Source organism: Arvicanthis niloticus, chromosome 2, assembly GCF_011762505.2.
Source record: "Arvicanthis niloticus isolate mArvNil1 chromosome 2, mArvNil1.pat.X, whole genome shotgun sequence".
NCBI lineage: Eukaryota > Metazoa > Chordata > Mammalia > Rodentia > Muridae > Arvicanthis > Arvicanthis niloticus.
The window spans coordinates 120966785-120993159 of NC_047659.1; the positions used below are offsets into that span (position 1 = coordinate 120966785).

The 26375-nt window shown below is 43.4% G+C and overlaps 1 protein-coding gene across 4 annotated transcripts; it reads right to left on the reverse strand.

Annotated features, from left to right (window-relative positions):
- Window positions 1-70: 70 nt before the first annotated feature.
- Psmf1 (proteasome inhibitor subunit 1) lies at window positions 71-25683 on the reverse strand. Of its 4 annotated transcripts, XM_076929962.1 has the most exons (8): window positions 25480-25683; window positions 22515-22658; window positions 16488-16640; window positions 15275-15357; window positions 10566-10751; window positions 2490-2543; window positions 1303-1461; window positions 71-495 (listed from the first exon to the last, which is right to left on the reverse strand). In XM_076929962.1, exons 2-8 carry the CDS (start codon window positions 22641-22643, stop codon window positions 444-446), a joined length of 816 nt encoding a protein of 271 aa, XP_076786077.1. In that variant the 5' UTR covers window positions 22644-22658; window positions 25480-25683; the 3' UTR covers window positions 71-443. The 4 variants fall into 4 exon arrangements, with proteins under 4 accessions (XP_076786077.1, XP_034350517.1, XP_034350518.1 ...); XM_034494626.2 differs by lacking the exon at window positions 25480-25683 and having other exon boundaries at window positions 22515-22786; XM_034494627.2 differs by lacking the exons at window positions 22515-22658; window positions 25480-25683 and adding an exon at window positions 21621-22444.
- Between the last annotated feature and the right edge of the window lie 692 nt (window positions 25684-26375).

Consider the following 26375-nt stretch of genomic DNA (forward strand, 5'->3'; position numbering starts at 1 on the left):
GGAATCCTGTAGTCCTATGAAGTATCAAACTCTTAAGAGTTTGTGCATTAACATAAAAAGGAGAGTGGAAGACCGGCAACATGAATTTTGTATTGACATTTGGTTCTTAATAATAACATCCAAAATGCGTTCTGTTCTTATAGCGCTGTGACCGTGACTGCATCGGGTGGAGGGTTGATGTTGCCGGAGTCTCCCTTGGAAGTGGGGAGGAGCTGGTGATTGAGACACACTCATTTTTCCTTGGGGCCTATATGCAGCTTGGTGGGGTGCTGCAGCAGGCACCTCGGCTCTGACTAGGGCTGGGGATGCAACCCCAGCAGGCCTGCAAACACATGGGCAGATTCCTCTGCCCCAAGCCCACAAGAACACAGACGCTGATGGGGTCAGTGGTGGTAGCTCCTGGAGAGTGAAAGGGAGGCTGAGATGTTACATTCTTGAGGCCTTCACAGGTACATGTCATCGTAGCCCGGTGGGGGAAGATGGTCAGGATTAGGTCTGCAATGTAAAGAGGGTCTAGTGAATTGGAGGATGAGGCTGAGTTCACAGGAAACATGCCCTGGATGGAGGAGGCCCACAGAGTGACATGGAGTTTAAGATCACGAACTCTAGGGCCAGATGGCCTGGAACTAAATCTTACCATGGCTCAAATACCCAGTATCCTGGCCTTGCCCTACTCATCTATTAAAGGATTACTGACATAACTATCCCTTTCCCTCAATCCTCCTTGCAGGGTCACCAGTGTGCTGGACAGTTTTACATAAAGTTGATACAAATTATAGTCATCTGAGAGGGAGGAACCTTGATTGAGAGAAAATGCCTCTACAAGATCAGACTATAGGCAAGCCTGTAGAGCATTTTCTTAATTAGTGATTGATGGGGAGAGCTCAGTCCACTGTGAGTAGGGCCACCCCTGGGCTGGTGGATTCTGTAAGAAAGCAGGCTGAGCAAGCCAGGGAGGACAAGTTAGCAAGCAGCACTCCTCCATGACCACTGCACAGCTCCTGTCTCCAAGTTCTTGCTCTCTTTGAGTTACTGACCCAACTTCTTTTAATGATGAACCATGATGTGGAAGTGTAAGCCAAATAAACTCTCCTCCCAAGATCCTTTTTGTTCATGGTTTTTCATTACAGCAATGATAACTAAGACACCAAGGGAAGAAGGTGAGGAGAGAACTAGAAGGCTCCAGGGAGGCAGCATAACTGTGCCTGGAGCCAGAAACCTAAGGCCGCAATGCTGAACTAAGCTGAGCTGAGCTGGCTGCCATCAAGTCCCACCTCTCAGCATACCTGAATGAATACCTACCCAGATGGGCTGGTCCCAATGGGTCCAAAGGGGTCAAAGCGAGCTCCTGGGGGCACAGCACCAGGAGGAAGCCGATTTGGGAGGCCTGAGGATGGGTCAATAAGTGCTCTTGGGAAGCCAGATCTTAGGGGATCCACAATCATGCCACCTCTCTGACACCTGAGACAGGAAGGAAGCTGGGTAAGCAGATGTTACAGAGACTCACTGCCCTTGAAGAAGGGAGACAGGTGTATAGTGAATTAAAACTGACCAGGATGACTACTCTCAAAGGTCCAGGAAGACACATGAGATCAGGTCAGAAGTGAGCAAGAGTACAAAGAGCACACACGTGTGTGCACCGCTGAAGCCAAAGGGCCTGCAGCAGCAGACAGAGTTCTGTTAGGATGCCGTAAGCCCACAAGAATAGAGATCTCTGCCATGTCTTACACCTAGTACGATCAACTGGTCAAGAACCGGAGCTGGAGTTGGCCAGGATCAATGTAGAACTCTCCGGCTCTGCAGAGTATTATCCTGAGTCTAGGAGCAATAACATTATGGCCACGATGAGGTTTGCTCTTTCCTTAGGGGCCTCAGCACAGCTGCTAACTGCCTGTGGGTTGTCCAAGTCTGGCTCCTGACATTCTCTGTCCCTCACTGAGTTCCACAGACCTGACTTTGTGCACTCAAGCTGGGATGAATAGGCTAATGTTCCTTACATGCTGAGGTCACTGTCTGAGCCGCTCTGTAGAGTTAAGTGAGTCCTACGATCTAAAACTGAGATGCTAAAAAGTGGGGTCACTCTTCAGCAGGAGTCAAACCTCATCTGACTCACTCAGAGAACAGAGTGCAGAGCTGAGGCTATAGAACCTTTGCTGGATACAGGATGAGAATTAGAGGATACTCCCTTTGTGGAATAAGGTAACCATTAAATAGCCTGAGCTGTTACTCTACAGCCTGTGGCCCATTGTGTGGTTTTCCTTTTGCATCCTTATGATTCTTATCCAGGAAGGGCTGCCATCCTTCTTTGGAGAAATGAGGGTCCCAGTTCTTTCTCTGAGCTGCTCGAGGTATGGCAGAGCACAAAAAGTAGCCATGATTCCTCAGCCACGAAGCGACTACCTCCTTCACTCCAAGCTCTAACATGGGGTGAGCCAGGCTGCAAGCCACCGAGCAAATTATATTGCCGCTGCCTCCCCAGAAATACTCACCCAAAAGGGTCTAGGTCTTCTCCCCCGACAGCAAATGGGCTCAGGGGATCACGCCTGAAACAAACAAGGACAATTACCACAATTCCCAGAGCAGCCAAGCACCTATGCTCCCAGGGGCTTGAAGCTGATGCAGTGGAGACACACTGAAACCCAGACAAGGAAGAAATTTTCAAAAGATCACAACATAAGGAATACTTGAAAGTGGACCTTAGCAGAGATTAACACTGGTCACATTAAACTGGAAATAATATGAAGAGCTGAACAAAAGATAAAACTAGGTGGATGGGAGGGCTGGAGAGACGGACGGCTCAGGGGTTAAGCACTGGCTATTTTTCCAAAGGATTTGGGTTCAATTCTCAGCATCACATCATGGATCACAAGCACCCATAACTCCAGTTCCAGAACATATGGTGCCCTTGGCTGGCCTCCATGGGCATAAGTCATACATGGCATACATACATGCAGCCCAAACACCCATATATACATAAAGTAATTAAAAGCTAAAACCAAGGCAGCAGAGATGGCTCAGCAGTTAAGAGAGCATACTGCTGTTGCAGAAGACATATGTTTGGTTCCTAGCACCAAATCAGATGACTCACAACTACTTGTTACTCCAGTTCCAGGGGATTTGACACCTTCTTCTGGCCTCTATGGCTGCCTGCATGCATGAGGTACATATACACTCACACAAGCACGAACACATAAAAAAATTAATCTTTAAAAAGTTAAAATAAAGGGCAGGGTCTGAATAAAGATAAACTATTAAATAACCTCCAGATATAGTCTATTGTATTCATACTTTTACATCAGAGTCAAGAACTTGGATACATAAACTATTACCTCAAAAGCAAAATCTGGCAGCTAAAGTGTAAAAGCCGCTCAGGTGGAGCCAGAGTGTGGAACGCGCTTCTCCACCTTCTGTTCATCACAGTCCTTGCACACTTTCAATCCCACTGTCTACTGTGAATCTTTGCACCACAGCCTGCTGGATGGCCACTGGCCATAAACCTCTGCAATCTTTAGTATTTCCCCTTTTCCTCCAAAGGATTAAGTTCTTCCTTCTCTGAGCATGCCAGAGCAAAACTGAGAATGGGTGAAGAGCATAACTAAAGGTTCCCAAGGAACCACCATTTCCACTCTTCTCTCCCGACCAGTGTGGGAGGAGGAAAAACAAAAACACAACAAAGGAGGGGAGCTGCAAGGGCCACTAAACAACTTGTATACTCAAAACTGCCAGGAGAGGCAGAGTTGCTAGACCCATCCCAATAACTTATATTCTCAGGCCGTCAAGGCAATTGGGTAGGTAGGTACTCCCCAGCCTTACTACAAGACAAACACACTTTGTTCTAGACTTGGAGTAAAAGATTTTACAGCGGGCTGGCAGCAGCCTGTCACAAAGTCTCTGCATCCCCAACTTTTTTTTTTTTTTTAATTCTGCTATTTTATTGATTGACTGGTTTTCAAGACAGGGTTTCTCTGTATAGTCCTGGCTGTCTTGGAATTTGCTCTGTAGACCAGGCTGGCATTGAATATATAGAGATCTTCCTGCCTCTGTCTCCTGAGTGCTGGGAATAATGGCATATGCCACCACTGCCTGGGCATCTCTAACTTTTAAGACCTTAAGTCTAACAATAATACCCAGGAAGGCACAATAATGGTAAACCATATTTCAGGACAAGAAAGGACTTGCTGACAGGAACAGCTTCAAAGAAGGGACAGCAGTGATTAAACTAGAAACAGACTTGCATCACCCTGGCATCATCCTTGGCATCATCCTTGGGTTCTATGCCCAGTCAGGCATGCTTCCAAATGAGTAGCTGGGCTCCATATACTCTCCCTGACAGAAACTGTCACCACTCCCTGACTTCCTGCCCGTGTCAGCCTCTTACTGTCCTTTGGCATGACATGGCTATGGCCCATTTGAACTCTCAGAAGCTATCGTTACTCAAAGGATTCCCACAAGCTGTGCTCACCAACATTCCTTCACAGAGAAGCGAGGCTCAACAGGAGTGGTTCCCAATCCTCCTAATGCTACGACCCTTTCATACAGTTCCTCACGTTGTGATGACTCCTAACCAAAAAAATTACTTCATTGCTACTTTTTAACTGTAATTTTGCTACTGTTGAGAATTGTAATGTAAATATGTCATATGCAGGACATCTGATATGTGACCCTGTGAAAGGGTCATTTAACCTCAAAGAGGTAGCAACCCAAAGGTTGAGAACCACTGTTGAAGAGGCTTCATGCAGTAGACAGCATGAACACAGGATTCCTCCCTTCCCTGAGGCAATAGAACAGCAGTTACTCAAGTAGGAGACAGGCAGAGGTTTTCTTCAGGGCAGTAGCTGTCTGTGCACAGCCCATGCTCCTCTAAGTAACCAAGCTTTTGTTCTTGGACTAATCCAGACCATCATCAGCACTTCTGAAAAAGTTGCTGATACACATGTCACAAAGCGGAACACAAAAGGGCTGAATCTCGATCCAACACGCATGAGCTGCTTTACTCTGGGTCACCTTTTGTGCCTCACTTTTCTATACAGGTAATAACAGTGCCTATCCCCTTTCTCTTATTTGGCAATTAAAAAGATTATGTCTGATACTATCTTTACACTTAATATGGTCATAAAAACTTGACCATAAAAACTAATCACTTTGAATAGCATCAAGTTTGTACTGATCTTTTAAAAAAATATAGACAAATTTTATGTGTACGAGTGTGTGTGTGTGTGTGTGTGTGTGTGTGTGTGTGTGTATGCCTAGTGCCCACAAAAGTCAGAAGAGGACACTGGATCCCCTGGAACTGAAGTTATGGATGGCTGTGAGCTACTATGTGGGTGCCAGGAACTAAACCCAGGTCCTGTGCAGGAGCAGTAAGTGCTCTTAACCACTGAGTCATCTTTTCAGTTGCATATACTTTTAAATGGTAGCCAAGCATTATCTTTGTGAAGTCTCTCTTTCTTGCCTGCTCGCCTCAGTCCTTCAGGTTGATCACTGCTCTCTTTGCTTCACTGTACCTCAGGCATACTTCTGTCATTGTTTTAAAGACATATGATGAGAGTGATAGGTGCAATTAATTAGTACTCGTCAACTGGAAGCTGCTTAACTACTGGGGCATATCTCATCACACACTGGCAGAACCCTGATCAGTGCCTGACATGATAGATACAGAGAGTAACTTAAGGATAAGAAAAAGCAAAGCCTTTTGATTGAGACTCAAGTTCAAACTGTAGTTTCACCATTCAACAGCTGTATGACCTAGGGTAAGCCATGAAATCTCCAGGCCCAGGATTTTCTTCCACAAAATATAGACAAGAATATCTATTTCTGAGGGTTGCCATACAGATTAAAGGATACTGTTTACTACAGCATGATCCCTGTTACACAGAGAGTTCAATAAGCAGTGTTCAATATCCTTCTATTACTAAACACAAGAGTTCTGATTCTTCTTGGTTAAGAAGAATTGTATATTATACATTAATCTATTTCCTTATCTGTAAAATGACAGATCTAAGAGGGTAAACACATGGAATATGTGTTTTAGTTAGGGTTTTACTGCTGTGGACACCATGACCAAGGACAACATTTAACCGGGGCTGGCTTACAGGTTCAGAGGTTCAGTTCATTATCGTCAAGACGGGAACATGGCAGCACCCAGGCAGGCATGGTGCAGGAGCTGCTGGGAGTTCTACATCTTCATCTGAAGGCTGCTAGCAGAATATTCACTTCCAGGCAGCTATGATGGTTGTCTTAAAGCCCACACCCACACTGACACACCTACTCCAACAAGGCCACAAGTACTCCAACAGGGCCACAACTTCTAATAGTGCCACTCCTTGGGCCAATCATATACAAAACACTACAGTATGTTATCTGGAATATGCAGAATAAGCCAATAGTCAATATAAGAATATTATTGCACTAAATTTGCTATCCCTAGATTTAAAAAAAAATCAAAGTAGTCAAGATTCTCTGATTCAAAAAAAACAAAAACAAAAAATTAACAACAAAAAGTAAAACAAAAAGAACAAAAAATTAATCTGATGTACTGGCGCAATGGTGGTACAAACATGGGAGTAACCAACCATTTTCTGACTGAATTTAAGGCCCACTCTGCAAGATGGGACCCCTGCCTAACAGGGTTGAGTGGCCAAGAACCTGAGACAAATAGGCCAAGGGACTAGGAGAAAACCAAATAAAATGATTGTTTTGTTAAAGGAACAAAGCAATAAAATGACCTACAAGGACATTTGGCTATATCTCCAGATTAGTGCCTTGCTCACTCATGATCAGAGAAGCAGCTTCTTGTAGATGGAACTAAAAAGAGGCACACAACTGGACAATGTTCAGAGAGTGAGAGGTTTTGGAATACTCAGTGCTAAGTGGGCCATCTTCACTAAACATCTGCCCTCGGGACTCAGGGAGCTATTCAGAAGAGGAAACAGAAAGATTTCAAGAGCTAGAGGAGATGGATAACACAGATACTACCAGAAAACTATCTTCCTGACACAAAAGGACTCATGTACATATGAATTCATACAGGCTGTGGCAGCACATGCAGGGCCTACGCACACGTTCAAGCTTGATAGGGTCCTCCCAGTACAGCAAGGGGGGAAACAGACACAATCCCCCATCCTAACCAAGAAGCTATCTTCAACTAACATCTTCTTGCAAAAGAAAAATTATTTTTTTCCAAGGGAGTCTTACTGGGTATATTAACTATACTCAAGGATGTTTTCTAATATCTATCTGTGAGCATGTCTTTTTATATTCTGTGATTCACTGAGGAAGATAACATGTACCAAAGCCCTTCTAGAAAGAGTGTGTGCTACTGTTTTTAGCTATAAATAGAATAGATATATTTTAATGAAAATCATCTTTTACCTGAAAGAATAACAAACTGTGGCTATTCAGATGTGACTATATACTTGACACTTTCTTCAAAGGAGGGAACATATTAACTCAAAGAAAACAACAGGCAGTATATGTTACCAATTAGAAAATGAAAAAAAAATTCTTTTTTTTTTTTAGTTTTGTTCAAGACAGGGTTTGTCTGTGTAACTACCCTGGCTGTCCTGGAACTTGCTTTGTAGACCAGGCTGGCTTCAAACTCAGAGATCCACCTGCCTCTGCCTCCCAAGTGCTGGATTAAAGACATGTGCCACCATGCCCAGCAGAAAATAAAAGTTTTAAGTAAAAACTAGCAAATTGGAAATTTGTATTTACCATTTGTGTGACAAAAATCCAAGTACTTTTTGATTTTAGTAAGTTTTAAATATGATTTTTGATATATTTAAATAAAACATATGAGCTTTCAGCAGATCTATATATCTGAGAACTCGTGTTTTCCAAATGTTCAAATAATCTTTCAATATAATGGATAAAAAGATCCACTCAAAGGGCTTGACATGATACGAAGACACAAAGAAAGTTCACTGATAAAGATGAAAATTCAATACTGCAACTAACTCAAAGAAAATTACTACTTGTCAATCAGTGCTTAGTGTAACAGCAGAGAGTAACTACAGAGAATATTTGAAAAGGTTCCTACTCTACCGTCAGAACACAGCCCCAGAATGGAGTCGTGTGAGAATTCTGAGAGCTTGTGAGAAAAGTCTCAGAGAACAAGAATCTTGTGACTTCAGTGTTTCTGAAACACAGACTTGGTTTTGGAATGTGCTTCTGTGCTCCTCCCAGGTAGAGGTGTAGTAGATGGGAGTTTACTTCAGCTGTTGTTATTCATGAGCCTCCATGGAAAACCACTTTTTTGCCATGTATGGCTTATCCTTATGATTGATCACCATATATGTGATTCTTCTTAACCCTGAGTATAAATTGTCTGATACTCTAAATAAAGTTGGCTATTGCATGAGACTTTACCTCATTTTCAGGCCCTACTGCCAACTACAGCTAAACACTATGACTCTTTATCCCCCAAACCTGTGCCACCTTCAACCACAGCACTTAATGATTGAATACACAAGCAGAAATAAGAATCCAGCTGGGTGTAGCTCAGTGGTACAGCATATATTAGTATGTACAAGGCCTTTGGTTTCATCTCTAGCACTAGAAAAAGGAAGAGAAAAGGGGGTGGGGGGAACCAAATACAGAGAGGAAAGGAATCAAGGTATCTTCTTTTTTAAAATGTATTTAATTCTTCTTAGTGTGTGTGCGTGCAGATAGGTACAGAATTAGAGGAGTATTTAGGGCTACTTTCAGTGAAGACCTGAAATGCTTGAAATATTCCATGCATATACAGAGGCCAGGAAAATCATAGCATGCTAGTAAAATAAACTAGCAAATACTAAAAAAAGACATATTTAACATTTTAATAAACAAGACTATTAAAAAGATGCAAAACACAAACTGTAAAAATCATTTGTAAAGCAGATTGTTAAGGATCAAAAATAAATTTAGAATGACCTAAATAAGAGCTTTACACTAAAGCTTTACTTTTCGGGAAGCTGGATAAGCAGAGGGAAATTTGTTTTCAAAACAATGGACATGATTTGAGGCAGACAATTTCCTATTTGCAGACAGATGGAGCTAACATAAGTGGGTTAGATTGAAAAGACCAACAACAAAAAGTTAGACTTAGATTTAAAAAATAAAACAAAACAAAGAAGAGAGGAAAGGAATCTAGTTAGCTTCTTTTCAATTTCTTCTTCTTCTTATGTGTGTGTGCATACAGGTACAGAAGTAGGGACAGCTTTTAGTAATCCCGAGCCTTCAGGAGAGCGAAGTCCCTATTCACCTGGCATTATCCATTACAGTAGACTAACCTTTCCAGCTATACTCTTAGCTGAATATAGCCAACATCCCTGACAAGTTCCAGACAGGCCACTCCACACTTCAGAAAATAGATCCATGTGTGAGGGCAGGGTGGTTTCCAGCTGTGGGGCAGGGATAATGAAGGTGTGGAAGGTGAGAGGTCAAACAGGTCTGCATCATGTATGAAGGGGCAGAGGTTGCTAGCACTGTTTCAAACTATTCAGTGATGGGGGTCATCTGCTTCAGGTCTAAAAAATCCATTTTGGTAACTGTCCAGCAATTAGTCTTAAATCTTGCAAGCACACTGAGACATGGCTAGGGCACCTGGTGGGAAGGAAGATACCTGGACCCCAGCCTTGACTCTGCTTCTTTATTAGTGGCTAGTGACCTAAGGCAGGCCATATTGCCTGTCCCCTTCCATGAAACAAGTAGATTTTACAGCACAAGCAGTTCCTAGAGTTCTCAAGTACTTTTTGTTATTTCTCATTCTCTCTATAGGAGCCAATATTTTAAAAGATTTCACTAAGTTGATTTGCCAATTATTAATTATAAGAATTTAATTGATTACCTATGTCAACTAACCAAAAGTATACAACTCTTAGCCAACATAAAAATAAAAAGCCAATGGTAGTTGACACCGAGTTCTTATTATATGCCACACAGTGAATGTTTTCCTATTATAATACCAAGCCCTGTCTTAACCATATTGTCAGCTCCAGACTAGGACATGCTGTCTAGATAGACTACAGTTCCCTGGTCTTTGTCTCCTTCATCAGAGTAGAATTCTCAAGGACTATTGCTGCTAAACTAATCTACAAACACCTTGGAATTAATTAATTAATTAATTCATTCATTCATTCATTCAAGCAGCTACTCTGGCCATCTTCTGAAGCTGTCAGAGGTGAGGGTATACAAAAAAATGCAGTGAAATGGAAAAGACACTGGGGTGCATCTCCTCCAGGATGGCATTCTGTCCTTATGCGTTCCCCCAAAAGTATGGCTCACAGCTCCACACAAGAGTAACTGTGATTCACCTGAGTACAGCCTCCAACCCCTATACATACAGGGGCTGTGTGAGCTTGGGAAAGGAGACAGGCTGCATAGAATGCTGGTAGTCAGAGTAACTATTAGTAGCCCCAGAACTCACTGATCTACTCACATTTCTACTTTTTACCTTTACACACCAATACTTTCAACAAGTCTGCTGAAGATACTTGGGGATCAGGGAAGGGTCAACAGCTGGATGGGATGGACAGTGGGATCCTACTATGGACACATGGGCTGAACACTGGGGGCTCCATACTTACCAAGTAGGCTGCCGGCTAGTATGAGGATGGTGTGAGGAAATACGGAGTGGGTCCACCTCTCTGGCAGTGGCAGGTGGGAACTCCCGAGGGGGACTGCTTGAACGAGCCTTCTCCCACTGCTCATGGATAGGTGTGATAATTCCAGATCTGATCCGAGATCGAAGCTCCTCACTGTTCTTATAGGTCCTGTAAAATTGAGACAAGAAATCAGCTTCCTGCAGTTGGCTGGGAATCTCATGTACAGTATTCTGATGGCACAGACGGCTGCGACGGCCCTGAGAAGTCTTGGCCTTGCGCTTGGACTGTTTATTATGGTGGGAACGGGCCGTCCGGCGGACCTGGGTGAGGGGGGCAACAGCCTGACGCTGTCTCCGAGATTTAGGCCTATGTTTCTTAGGCATCTGAGTTGCCCCTCCTCATTTACCACCCCATCAGAAAGAGGTGAGGGTAGGGGCACAGCCTGGACTGACTGCTCCTCTGTTCCCATGCCACCCCTCCCTCAGCTTCATTATGTGTTCATCACATGTCATGGAAAGGGTCATGGGAGGAAAGGCTCTGTGGGAGGATGAACCAAGATCCTGGTCCTGGGATGAAGGCAGGGTCTGAGGCTTAGTTCAGCCAGATCCTGGGAAGGATGCCCCTACCAGGTGTCCCTTCTCACCAAGAGAAATAAGCACCATGAGCTACAGCTGAGCTGAGGTGGCCAGATCAGACAGGAGCAAGTGAGCAGAACTTAGGGCTCCTTAAAAACTGGCAGTTTTAAAATGAACCACACGTCCTGGTGCATAAAGCAAACTCCACACCTGAAATCCTACAGAGTGTTCCCTGACCACATGGAACCACATCAGAGCTCAAAACAAACATCTCTGAACCTGTGGAACTCAATTATTTCCAGGATGCAAGGATCAAAGAGGAAAAAGCTGATCCCACACTGTAATGTTCTGAATGACATGTTCCCTCATGGTCTCAGCATTTGAATACTTGGTCCCCAGTTGGTAGCAGTGTTGGGGTAGGTTTAGATGTGGCCCTGCAGGAGGAAGTGTGTCACCTGGGTGGGTTTCAAAAGCCATGCACCATTCTCAGCATATTCTCTTGGGTTCCTGCATGCAGTTAATATGTAAGCCCTTAGCATCCCACTCTAGCCTGCATGTGTGCCATGCTTCTTGTCCATGATGGATCCCTAGCCTTCTGGAACCAAAAGCCCACATAAACTCTTCTGTAAGTTGCCTTGGTCATGGTATTTTAAAAATTAACTAATACATAGCCTGCCTCCAAAGAGATTTCTCAAGACATAAATATAGTAAAGCCTAGTCACAAAACTTTACTTTCACTGTAAAAAAATAGTCACTTTCAGAAGCACAGGTGGGAGCACTTCCAAAATGTCTCAGGAGGCCACTGCTAGTCAATATCAAAACTTGACAAACTAAACAAAATTACAGACCAGAATTTCTTTACCAACTCAAAACAAAAACCTCTCAAAAATATTAAAATTGATCTTAAAAATATATTCAAGCCGACCAATGGTGGCGCCCACCTTTAATCCCAGCACTTGGGAGGCAGAGGCAGGTGGATTTCTGAGTTTGAGGCCAGCCTGGTCTACAGAGTGAGTTCCAGGACAGCCAGGGCTACACAGAGAAACCCTGTCTCAAAACCAATATATATATGTGTGTGTGTGTGTGTGTATACACACATATATATATATTTTTTTTTTTCTCAAATCATACAATATAAACAAAGCATTTATTCTAGGTAGGCAAGACTGTTTTCACAATCAGTGTTGCCCACCATTTTAACAAATAAGAAATAAACATCAGGTAATTATACCAACTGATAAAGCACAAAACAACATGATAAATGCACTCATGATAAAAACACACTAACAAAGGAACTGCGAAGATAGGAAACAATCCTCAGCTTACTAAAGAGCATCTGCTGTATGCCCATAGTTAACAATGCAATCCATGGTGGAAACCGAATCCTCTACCCCTAACTGGGAACATGACAAGGAAGCTCTCTGGCAATTCTTATTTAACAATGCTGGAAGCTACAGGCACTGTAAAAAGGGGAAAGAAGAAAATCATAGCGATTAAAAGGTGAGGAATGAAACTTTTTGCCTATGACAAATTTCCAAGAAAATCTTGCCCCCAAAAGACAAAACACCTTAAAACTTCATTCACTAGTAGGGAAATGCAAATTAATGATCCCACTGGAGTTGACTGCACATTCAACAAATAATATAAAATAAAATGCTAGAACAAGATGCAGAGAAGTAGGCACACTTGTAACAAGAGTAGATGTAAATGGTACAGAAAACATCAAAACTAAACCAAATATAAACTTACCATGGCACTCTGGGGTCTTCCACACAGAAATAAAAAGCACAACCACACACACAGCCTGTGCTCAAATGCTATGGCACCAGTATCTGTGAATGCCCCAACTGGACACAATCTAGTCATTTAACTTATCCTTTAACCAGTGAGTGATCAAATCAACTGTTGTACATAAAACATAAAGTACACTCAGTAAACGAGAGGAACAAACAGTTGAAGTACAGTACAGTTTAGATGGATCTCAAGAGTATTGTGCTGAGTAAAAATGCCAAGCCCAAGACTACATATTAATTCTATTTATATAAAATGTTTGAAGTGAAAAAATTTTAGAAATGGAGAACAAATTGCCATGGAGGTTGAGGGATCCTGGCCTACTTAGCAAGATCCCTACAGACATAAACACAAACACAGACACAAACACAGACACATACACATTTACTTCAAGTTTTGAAAAAACAAGAAAATGAAAAAAATGTCTAGGAACTATGCTAGTTAAAATGAATTAAAAAGACATAAAAATTAATGTAATGGGTAGCTCTGAAGAACACTGTTGGGATAGGTGCAGAAATCAGAATATGGACTGCATTTAAATGATATACTGATGCTATATTCCCAAGTGTCATCATTGTTTTAAAGTGGAGAAAGATGATATTCTTATGAAACTGTTAGTCTAAGGAGACAGCTTAGGCCGGGGTGTTAGAAGGATGAAGCACTTGCCACTCAAGTGTGAGGACCCTAGAACCAAAAAAGCCAGGCACAGCAGCATGCACTTGCAATTCTACTGACCCTATAGCCAAATAGGAAAAAAAAAAAAAAAAAAAAAAAAAAAAAAAGAATCCTTGAAGCTTGTAGACCAGCTAGCTTGGTGTACACAGCTGCAAAACAACAAGGAGACCCTGTTGTAACTGAGGACTTATTCCTGAGGCTATCCTTCTTCTTCTCCCCCACCCCCCACAGTTATTCCATGCTGCAGAATTCAGACAAATTAAATAAATTAAATTTAAACAAAGTAAATAAAGTCTGTAAATAACCCTCAGATGGTTCAAGAATATAAAACAACAAAGAAAATTGAGCAAAAGAAACAATTAAAAATTGGTTAATCCTGGTAATGGCTAAATGGGTATCCATTGTGTATTCTTGCAAACTGTCTCTCATCTATAGGTTACAAATTTCAAAATTAGGAAGTCAGCAGAATGTCTCCACAAACAGGGAGAACACACGGAGAATTGAGCAATGAAGAACTGCCACCCAAAGTACACAACCAACTCTTAACACTGAGTGAGCCAGGGAACCATCTAAATTGAAGCTGAGCAAAGGATCTGAACAGCCTCGTCAAAGGGCTACACAGAGAAATAAGCCCAAGAAAGAAGACCCACACCCTGCCTCTAGAGAGCTACACTTAAAACAATGCAAAGCCACTATTATGCTGCCAAACGGTGTCATGGGTGTGGGCAGCAAAAGCTCTCCTTATTCACCGACAGCAGGAATGCAGAGCAGCACAGCCGCTTGGGAAGACAGTTTGTATGGACTCTTTCCAACCTTGACATTCTGGAGAGGTAAAACTACAGATACAACAGGATCAATGCTTCTCAAGGACAGTGGGGGAGGGGAACAAACAGGAAGAACACAAGGATGCTATAGTGTAAAACAGTGCTCTATGACACTGAAACGCTGCATATGCCCAAACTCACATACTGCACAACACTAAGAGTGACCCTAACATGGAGGAAATGTGTGTAGGTATATGGCTTATAACTGAGGTACCTCTCTGGTGCTATACAACAGTGGGAACACTGAGCAGATAGGAACTAAATGACTCTTAAATAAAAAAAAAAAAAAAAAAAAAGCTGGGAGTAGAATGAAGTACTTGATTTAAGCATACTTTCATTAAGGAACCTACTCTTTTTTAAAAGTGACACACACACACACACACACACACACACACACACACACACACACGCTCGCGCAGGCCATGGTCATGGTTTTCTCCTGCAGACTATGGGACTCAGGGACAGAACTCAGGTTATCATGCCTGTGCACAAGCAACTCTACCAGCAAGCATTTTTACCCAGGGAGCCACTTGCTGGTCCCTAGGGGCCTTATTCTTGATTGAGGCAGTTAGTCTAGTCCCAAGTATGTAGCCACTGTAGCATCTGTGGACTCTTAAATGCATGATTTTGCTTCATGAGACATTTTCTATAAAGGTCTTGTCTTCAAACAAACAAATGTAAAAGGGAGGGAACTGAGAACTGACTGGGCCTAAGGCAAGCTCTTCTGTTGACCATACTTGTCTCTGGGGACTTTGATACCATTCCTTATTTCTTGCTACCGAGTCCCTCTGCCTTTTCTCATGGAAAAGACATCCTTTAGAAGTACCTGTGGAAATCACTCAGGTCTTCTGCATCAATATAATCATCTAAGTTCAGAGTCAAGTCTGCCACCTGCTGTGTGCCATGTTCCTAGAAAAGTGAAAACAGAAAATGAGAGATGGGGTATATTTTCCAGTTTATTGGTAACAGGGGAAGGTGGGCAAGGAACTGAGGTATCCAATGAATACACAACCATCATCTGGAGCCACATAGGAACACAGGCCCAGCTAAGGGCAGGCATTTTGCTCAGGAAGGGAGCAGCACACAGCACAGAGCACTGTAGACTGAATACTAACTGACACCCAGCCTGAAGGGGGCAAGCAACAGTGGTTTCTAGGGTTTGGGTTATGCTTTCGGAAGCCTAGCTTTGAGCCTACTTTAATGAGCTATCTCCATTCTTTTAATCTGTTTAAATTAACCTAAAGGAATTGTTTGCACCTAAGATACCAGTTCTTAGAAAAGAACTAAATGTTCATCAATAAGGGAAAGGACAGTTAAGTAATACAGAGTAATGAAAGAGAATGAGGTATATCTATGTGTTATGTAAAGACCTTCAAACACGTTGAATGGAAAAAATCAAGTACAAATAATATAGCTAGACACTGTGAACACATGTAACCAGACAAAATGGAACAGAAAGAAAGTCATCTACCTCAAGGTGTTCACAGTTCAGGGAAACACAAGCATCAGAGCGGAGCACAGATAAGTACATAAATACAGGACGTGGTGTGTACCAAATGGAAATAGAATCATGTCTGGAGGGTAGGGTAGATAGTCACAGCTGAACATACACACACACACACACACACACACACACACACACACACACACGGGGGGGGGGGAGACAGGGTGAGGGGCAGGCTACAGGAACGATGGCAGAGGGTATATATAGCGTGTAATGTGATGGAAGGGGCAGTCTCCTGAGCAAGAAACGAAATGTCTCTTACTTACGAAACTAAGAGATGCTGGGACTACAGCAGCCTTTATCTCGTGTGTTGTCAGTGGACAGGGAGTTCCTTTTCTGTGTAATACAGGCAATGAATACCTTTGTGCACAAAGCTCTTCTACATTTACTGTGGTTCTTCATCTTAGGAGAAAAATGCCCAAAGTGGAATTGCTAGGTAAAAACTCTGGGGACATTTCTGAATTCACTGTTAAAATGAGTTTCTAAACAGGTATTTCAATCCCACACCATAGGCAGAACCTGAGTTCAGACTCACCAGCACATTGATGATCATGCCATTCTCCACAGAGACAGCTTTCAGAAGGAGTTTTCTGGCTCCATCCTTAGACTCATACCGGAGAGCATACAGTTCTTTATTGCTGTTCCACTTAGCTGGCAGTAGTTCTGACTTCTTATCATTGGGACCTGGCTGAGAAGATACCAGGCTTGAGAACAGGAAGATCTTGGCCTCAGAAGCAAAAATATGAAGGAACATATTATCCATAACCTAATCCCATCCCTTCCATCACATGTGTCCAGGGATACACAGCTAGTTACAGGTCTGGGAACTAACACTCTTATTCAGCTATTTGGTTGCCTTGATGACAACACAAGAGGAACCTGTCAAGAAGCTAAGGCCATGGGCTAGGAATAGAGCTAAGTAGTAGATGTGGCCTAGCATGTATGAGGACCTAACTCCCAGAACCACCAAAGATTAAAATAACTACAGCCTTGGCTTAATAATCATTTCTCTACTTTATCATCCTAACAAGAATAAGACCAGTGTGAAATTAAATGCAGTGTTTTCCACAGTTCACACCAAGGGCTATCTGTAATAGCATCACAAAATGACTGAAAACACAGATCCTAACAGAGACTCTCCAACCGATTGAGGTGGTTTGATAAAAATCATGACTATATACCCCAAATGTAGCATACAAACAAGATTTAAAAGTTGTAAAATAGATATTTATGTAGTCATCACTAGCATAGGAAGTTCAGTGTCATCAGGTCATCAGTCACTAAGCATTAATCACTAAAGCCTGTGCACAACCAATATTCTGTGTGTGTGCTTACTTTTGTACTTTTATCACTTTTCCTTCACATTACATTACTTTACATGCAGCTCAGCTGGGCTACTCTTCTAGAGGAACCGATTTGACTCCTAGTACCCATATGGAGGCTTTCAACCATCTGTAACTCCAGTCCTAAGGGATCTGGTGCTTTCTTCTGGCCTTAGTGGGTACCAGACAGACAAGATGCACAGACATACATGCAGACAAACCACTCATAAACATTAAATAAACTAAATATATAGTCAAATATATAAACGTATCTATCCATCCATCTACCCATTCCAATGCTTTTGAATTCAGCTGCTTTCCACCTTATTTTCTGAAACATAGTCTCTCACTAAAGCTGGAGCTCAGTGACTCAGAAGGGTGGCCAATGAGCTCCAGGGACGCGTCTCTTCCTCTACTCAACACTACACCTGGCTTTGATATGGGCACTAGGAATGAAAACTCAGGTACTCATGCTTCCAGGGTAGGCACTTCACCCACTGAACCAGCTTCTCAGCCCACCCCTTGCCCTTTTTATCCAATGTTGTTTTGGGAAGGTGATCAGCATTCCGTAGCTGATCTACATACACAACTATACTCTGTTGCACCAAATGAATATGCTATGATTTACAATTTCACTGGCTGATGGACATTACAAGTTCATTAGAAGTTGATTTTTTCCCACTATAAACAATGCTGCTATAGCCACATTGTTGTACACATCTGGCACACATGTGGTATGCTCGGAGGATGAACTTTCATAAGATAAAAGCAAACTGTGTACCAAATAGTGATAGGCACTCTCAACTTGCAATATGCGAGCTCCTGGTTCTACACACGGCCTGCAGGATTGCTATTATCTACTTGTTTGTTTTTGCCAATCTGGTGGACTATAAAATGTATCTGTGTATTCACTGTGATAGTATCCTTTCTTTCCTTATTTAACAATTCTAAGATTTCCCTGCTTAGTTATGACTTCTATTGCTGTGATAAAACACCATAACCAAAAGCATCTTGGGGAGGAAAGGGTTTATTTTTATTTACTTCTATTTAATTTATTTTTCTACACCACAATATATCATAGAAGGAAGTCAAGGCAGGAACCTGGGAGCAGAAACTGAAGCAAAAGCTATGGAAGTACACTGCTTCCTGGCTTGCTCAGCTTGATTTCATATATACCCCAAGACAAACTAAACAGTGAGCTGAGCCGTCTCTCCCTCACCAATCATTAGTCAAGAAAATGGCCTACAGACTTAACTATCTTACTATCAGTCTTATGGAGGCACTTTCTCAAATGAGAGTCCTCTTCCCATATAACTCTAGTTTGTGTTAAAAGTCCCCCCCAATCAAAAACAAACAAACAAACAAACAAACCCCAAGCAACCAGCACATTCCCTTTCATACATTAAAGTATGAGAATAGTCCCAAGTCACAGTGAAAACAAGCAGTGACTTTCAGGGAGGGAATGAAGTTCTTAAACAGGACCACTAAAACAGACACAGTGCCACTTGTGAGGCTACTTAGAGCTTCTGTTCAGTCACAGACACTAGAGCCAAAAGAAAGCACAAATGACAAGAATTAATAACCAGACATAGGAAAAGCTTGGAAAACAAACAACGAAAAGAGCAGCTAACCATATAAATCTTGTTTGTTTTCAAAATTACGAGCTATCAGAGGGCAGCTGAAGTAATAAAGGTCACACTCACCCACCAGCCTAGGGCTGTGAGTTTGACTAGGCATGAGTGCACCTTCAGACACTGCTTCTAGGAATTTAAACTTACACATGTCCTTTGGGATTCCATCTAGCAGTACTTAGTACTTAGCAGTACTTAGTATTAGGTTAGCGTATGAGCCAAGACTCAAACGTCCTCCTAGAAGGAAGCTGTGGAGACATGGGAGCCTGATAAGCAATGTCAACCTTCATCCCAGTCGGAGCTTGAGCAGCTGAAGCAGAGGTAAAATGTACATTATGCTGACAGTGGCATATTACACTGCAGTCAGAAGGAACACACTAGATTTAATTATAGTATTCTAGAGAAAACTTCATGCATGTGTATGCCCCTTTGTGTGTTGGCAATAAAGAGCCAGGAGAAGGAGTAATTCTATGAAACACCCTCCTCTGGACACAAGCACATAGCACTCAAACACCACCTTTATAAGAGCAAATCACCAAGATAAGCAACATTCTGTCAGGAAGCACTAACTGGACCCCATGGGTTATGAGTAGAGTACAGAGGGAGAATTCACGAAGTGGGCATTTACAGGGGGAGTAGGAAGAGTTGGAAAAAGTTTACAGTCCAATACCATTTATTAAACAAAAAACAACAACAACAAAAAAAAAAAACCAACAAACTTTAAAAAGCACACATTATATTGTCAACACAGAACAGCATGACCAGAAGCTGTGTTCATGAGAACATGGTGGGATGGGACAGAGTGAAGCTAGAGATGAAGAACACTGATGAAGGCCCACACACAGGACTTTACACAGCAAGGGCAAGGGAAGGCCACCCCTGGTGCTTGGGAACCCTTTGCCAGAGGATTCCAATCAAACTTGGCTAGGCGAAAAGGAAACTAGAGGCCTCAGCAGAGACAGGAGAGTAAGAAGAAAACAAAACTGAAACTAGCCACAGCCCTGAGAAACCCTCTTGCCTTACTGGATAAATTCCTACTGCGGTGTGGATTTCAAGGGTTACTTGGGGGTATCTAAGGCAGGGCTGGCTGACCTTACCCATGTTCAGTCAAGACCTTTGACTTTCTCCTGTCCTACATGGACAGCACTGGCCCTACCAGCAACCTCTCTTGGCTTACAGACAACCTGTTCTACTCAACACCTTCATTCCAGAGCAAGAAAGAATCGCTGGGGTCAGGAAAAGCTCACAGCCTCACTGTGGTAAGACTGACGCTTCACAGAAAACAGAAGCCAGACATGCCTAAAACATCATGTGGCTGCCCTCTGCACTGTGATATAAAATATCAAGTGTCCCAGAAGGCTATGTATGGTTGGCAGGTAACCAAAGTATATGTCTACTCAACATATGTATCATTTAACTCCCTCAGATGAAAACTCTAAGGCCTAGAGGGGCTGAGACCTATGAAAGGTTAGAGCAGGACAGGCTGGAGATCCTTCCCAGACAGACTGGCCCTAAGGACGTAAAGGTAACTCAGGATTCAGGCAGAATCCTGAGGCTAGAAACATTCTTTAATGGCCATTTACCCCAGAGCCTCTGGGCTACAAAGCAACCAACCAAACAACACTGCACACATAAACGGGTCATTTTCTCTTTATAAGCTTCAGATTCTCACAACACAAAGCCAAATTTTCTAACTTGTATCTATGGCCTTCTCCATGGCCCTCCACTGACATCATCTCACACAGCTACAGAGCTCTTATGGGGAGCAGCCGTGTCCTCAATAAGGAAACCAATCAATGCCTGATCTTTGTTCAAGTCAACAAACATGTTTTTAAAATCAAATATTACAAGCCCAGCTCTATAGCACTAGAAACAAAACCAAAGAAAAAGTGGGCAGTCACTCTTTAACTGCTGAGTGGATATTACACAGCCAAGTGCATGCTTTGTTTGCCTCTTATCACCACAGAGGGTGGGTGGCTGGAGGCAGCTAGAGATAACACAAATACCCTCTGAGTCTGGCAAGCATTACTGGTTTGCTGGTCCCAGGATAGAAAATAAAATTCTCTAAAGATAAATTAACAGTTAATAGCCTCTCAATTTTTAATTGATTGATTTTTTTTTTTAAGCTTCTACCCTGAAAAAGCATATCCATCAGCAGAGAGTGGAGGACAACTTGATCCCTGAAAGAACTTCAGGAGAATGAGCAGCAAGAAACAAACACAGCATTCTAGTCTGGAATCCAAACACTGTCCCCTCTAGGGGCATGCTGGAGTTAGTACTCAGGTAGACAGATGGTAGGCAGGCAATGCTTTCCAAAACTCCCATTCCCCAGGCTCCTTGTCTTTCCCAACGATGTCTGGATCCTGCATCTTCTAGTCCTGAGGAGCTACTCGAGGTGTGGAAGAAGAAAAGATGGGAAAGGGGAGAGGAGAGAAATGAATAAAAAGTTTGTGTATTGATTCCTTCTGATGAGGGTAAAGTGTGAAAGGGGCTGAGTGGTCTGAGTTCTTACTTATATAGGACAGACAAGAATGGAACACAGCAGGGCCATGCCTGGTTAACCGCTCAGGATGTTAAAGTGTGTCTGAGAAGGGGTCCATAAAACTGTGTTAGGAGAGAAAATGTCCTAAGACTGACAGATAGCTAAGAAGCTAAAAATGTTTAGGGGTTTGGAAACTGATGCAGCTAGAAATGAAAGGAAGACTAAAATCTCACCGTAAGATCCAAGGGGTGAAGGAAGCCTTCTTTCCAGAATTGGTCTGAGTTATGAATGCCAAGACAGTGACACATGGGACAGGTTTAGAGTCCCGAATCCCCAAGTGTTTGTATGTGGGGACTGTGGCTGAAAGGATATTTCCTCTGATGGAGCAGACAGCAAATGAGAGGGCAGTAAGGGGACCAGGGCCAGTTCACCCAAAAAACCTGCAGGCAGACAAGGAGGGTGAGGATTATAAGGAAGGGGCAGAGAAAAGGAGAACAGTAGGGCACAGAATTAGTGATGCTAAGGAGGTGTCAGCAAGGAATCATTGGTTAAGCGGCTGAATCTGGAGATGGGAGAGTAGCTGGGATTCTGGTGAGACAGTTAAGGGAAGACGCTCACAGTCAAGGTTTATGTGTAGTTGCTAGGAAGTGCTACCTAGGTTCTGTTTCTAGTAGTCTGGCCTGTAGATGTGTAATGAGTGGGCTGTGGCTGATCCATCATGCTGAGTGGTGAAGAAGGGGTCCTAGAATATGGCTGCGTGGGTCAAAAGTCACTGCCACGCCAGTGCTTGGATCCAGATGTAGACTTGAGTAGGTAGCACTGAGTATTCCACGGCACGACGGTGTGACAGATGCTCTGAGGAAATTAGTGGATGAGGACCTTGAGGAAGCTACTAGCCTGTCTTCAGTCAGATCCACACAACACGGCCTAAGCGACTGCTGAGCGGTGTCGGGACGCTTTTCCGGTTCTCGAGTTTACACACACGCTGTGCCAGGTGTTGGCACCAGCGCCAGGCGCGCAAAAGTGCGGCGTCAGAAGCCTCGGGCCCTGGCTTTGGCACGGTCAGGACAGGCCTTTGGGCCTCTGGTTTCAGACTCCCCTCCACCCAGGCCGGCTCCGCAGCGTACCTGGTCGCCGATGCCCAAGCCATAGTAGCCGTTTGTCACCACTTCCCAGTGCAGGAAGCAGACGAGTGCGTCCTGCGGGCAGGTCATGGCCGGCGCGGCCGACGCGAAGAGAACCTCCAAGCCCGCCATGGATGCTTGCGGCTTCTGTGGAGAAGGAAGAAAAGGAGGGGACTGTGCAGCAAGCCGCTCCGCCCAAGAGAAGCGGGACCGCGAGCAGCAGCGACGCCTCTGGATGCTGCCTCCGCTTTCGGCTCTGTGTGCACCTGCGCGAAAACGCGGAAACGGAAAAACCCGCACCGGAAATAGCTGCTGACTTTGTGGGCGCTCCGGGCTAGAAACACCAGTGCCGAACTAGAAGGTTCCGCTAGGAAGCGCTGGCGTTAGGGCATAGTATCCTAAAGCCTGTCTACCTACAGGACCAACTGCTGAGTGTCAGGCTGTTCATTCCTGGGGAGAGACTGCCTACTGCCAATTACAGTAGACTTCTCATCTGCGAAGTGGAGTGTGCATTAGGCCGGGGAAGAATTTAGGCAATCTGTCTTAGATGCTTTCATAGTAATTTATTAGCATGTCTGCAGTGCTTGCCTGGTAGCACTTTATTCTACATGCTAAATTTTAATACATTTATCGAACTCTCCAGATCCAATCTTATAAGTTGGTATTGATGGCAGTACTATACCACTACATAGATTTGGAAATCGTGTCACAATCAGCCAATGAGCAATAGAGGTACTCCTGGGAACTGGTAATTTGGTTTCTAGGATAACATTTATATGTATGTTGATTGCATGCTAAATTCTGTACCAAAACCTCTCTTAACAAATTCATGGGGTATATTCTATTACCCATCCTCATTTTATAAGTGACAAAAAGATCAGAAAGAGACTTGAAATGACTTCACCCAAGAAAACACAGCTTTTAACCACAGCCCATGAGACAACTAACAAATATCAACCACTTGTTCCTCAATTTCCATCAAGATTTTTTTAACCACCTGTTGTTTCTCCACCTTTCTTGAAGTCCAATACTTTTTTGTAGTCAAATAAAATTCCCCATGTTGGTTGGTACCATGACCCAAGTCATTGTCATTTTTCGCTTGTTTGCCTGACATCAGCCTTGTTTGCACCCTATAACCAGAGAGATTCTGAAAAACACAGGCAAGATCATGTTCCTTAGACCCAAGCCGCCAAGAGTTCCCACCACAAAGAAGAAATTCACTCTAGGTCTGTCACCCTCTTACTCTGTAAGAGGCCCCATGCCTTTCTGATACCACCTCCAAGTGTCCTTTCATTTCCTGGTCTCCTGGTTACAATGATCTTGACTTCTCTCAGCTCTCATGCTTAGGTGAACAAGCCATAGATCTTGCCCCGATGGAACTTTGTAGTGGCTTTTCTAACAGTCAAAAAGCAATCCCATCTGAAATCTGTCATTTGGAGGTGCTTAGAGGTCTACACAAGGCCTACAGGAAGTATATGATTCAAGTGAGGATTGGGAAGGGTTTCTCGGATAAAGAAATGGCCAATTGCATAGAACTCTCATGGCAGAATAAAGAAGAAATGCACCTGTGAAAGAGTATAGCATGTGTAAAGGCAAAGTGGCCAGTGTAGCTATCCCTGCGTAACTGGAGAGTCAACACTGCCACTCTCATTTCCTCCTCATCTTTAACTACTTTCTACACCTGTGGTTCTCAGCTTGGAGGTCATGACCCTCACGGGGATTGCATATCAGATATCCTGCAAATCGGATATTTATATTGCGATCCATAACAGTAGCACAATTACAGTTAGAAAGCAGCAATGGAGTAATTTTATGGTTGGAGGGGGTCACCATAACACGAAGTACTGTATCAAAGGACACAGCATAGGTTGAGAGCTGCTCCGCGCTGTGCTCTAGGAGTCTGGCGGTGTGCCAAAGGGGCAGGCATGCAGCAGACAAAGCTATCAGCTCCAGGAAGGAGGAACAGTTTATCACTGAAGTATGTTACGCTTGCTGGTTCATGATGATAGTAAAACACAGGCTGGACTTTTGGTCAGCTTCAGTAGTGCTTTTAATGTTTTTTTTTTTTTTTTTTTTTTTTTTTGCTTATCCTTTTTATCTTGTTCCTGCTGTTGTTTTGTCTTTTGGCAATGTGGTCTTGCTTCCTAAGCCACCAGTTCTCCCGCCCCTACCCCTTGGTCCCACAGTGCTTTGCATACCATTGATTATGGCTTGCAGCTTCCCTTTTCTTTTATATGCCATTGCCTGTCTGAGTGTGGCTGCAAAAGCCACTATTGAAGGTATGGTGGCTTATGTCTGTAATCCTGGGTCTTGGGAGGAAGAGGCAGAGGAAAAGAAGCTTAAGGCCAATCTCAAATTGTCAATGAGTTCAAAGCCATCCTAGGCTACAGGAGATTCTGTTGGGAGCCTGAGTGGCTTATTTGAGAGCTGATTTCAGGACTTAGCAGTAGGGGTGGACTAAAAGAGGTACCTGAGAAGCCTCTGAGAGCAGTTGAAACTCACACTTGCTGGCAAACAGTGAGGAGAGAGTATGAAAGATCTCAGAGATGTTTCAGGATTGGAGAATTGGGGTAGTGTTTCACTTGGGTAAGAGCTACTTCTAGAATTATGGAAAGCCCTCAGGTAGAGCGTTACAGAATTCAGAGAAAGTGGCTCTCTGGTGTTTCTTGGCGACTGCTGGAACAGACAGGACATGACATCTGTTGCGGTCCTCCCACCTTAGCTAAGGGTGATCTGTGCCTCAGAAAGTCTGTGTCTCAATAGTCAGTTTGGAAAAGGCATTAGTACATTGAAAGAATAGAGCTAAGCTCTGTCTTCTGCACCAGCCTGTAAGTCCCCTGAGGGCCTGTCTGTGTTCTATCCATCCTGTCCCCAGCATCTTCCACCCATGGGAACAAGTGAGAAGATTCTCTGGACTAGAAGTTCTCTATGCCTCCCTTGGTCCATCAAGGTATTTCTGTAGACTTACCTACATCAGCAAGGGTCCCACTCTGACCTGGGAGTCCTGGGAGAAGCTGAGACAGGGAGCAGGTGGGAGATGCCTCCCTGCCCCACCCCCCAATAGGCCCTCTCTACCTGGGTGGAAAAGGGCCCATGACAGATAAGGGCACAGGGTAACAGGAAGAACTGGTAGGTGGTGGCTGCAGCCACCAGTTCCCGGTTGCCAAGTGATAGCAATGTGTACATTCCAAGCTCTGTGCTCCCTTGGAAACTGTTAAATATGATCTCAGGTCAGGCAGTGGGAGCAATGAGGAGGAGTCCAACAAGCATCCTTCTCCTTTGGCTTCAGCTCAGCTGCTGACCTCCAGAGAGCTCTCTATAAGAGATATTTTTCTTCACTTCCACCAAACGGCTGACTGGAATGTAAGACTTTCATCCCCCTCACCACTGGATGTACAGTGTAATTGCCACTAAGAGCAAACAGCTTTCTTTTGAAATATAATTTTAATACAACACTATTAGTTTTTCAAACATTGTTTTTTTTTTTATTGTGGCCAAACACACAGAACAGAGTGTATTTGCCATCTTAATCATTTGTAATCACACAATTTAGTGACACCAAGGGCATTTGTATTGAGTAATCATCATCACTCGTCAGCTCCAGGCTTTTCATTTTGCCAGACTGAAACTCTGCTCATTAAACAAGAAGTTCCCACATCCTCCTCTTTCAGTGGGTGGCAGCCACTGTTCTTTACTTTCTTTCTTTACCTGTGGTTGGGGTTTTAAAAATTTGTTTGTTTTGTTGTTGTTTTTGAGACAGGATTTCTCTGTGTAGCCCTGGCTGTCCTAAAACTAACCCTGTGTGTGTAGACCAGGCTGACCTCAAACTCACAGAGATCTACCTTTTCTGCTTTCTGAGTGCTG

Coding starts and splice junctions, on each gene's coding strand:
- Psmf1 (XM_076929962.1), bottom strand. CDS start 22,643: ATGGCGGGCTTGGAGGTTCTCTTCGCGTCGGCCGCGCCGGCCATGACC. Junction 10,752..15,274: donor GACCTGAGTGATTTCCACAG/GTACTTCTAAAG, acceptor TCAATTTTACAG/GACCTATAAGAACAGTGAGG. Junction 2,544..10,565: donor ACTAGCCGGCAGCCTACTTG/GTAAGTATGGAG, acceptor TGTTTGTTTCAG/GCGTGATCCCCTGAGCCCAT.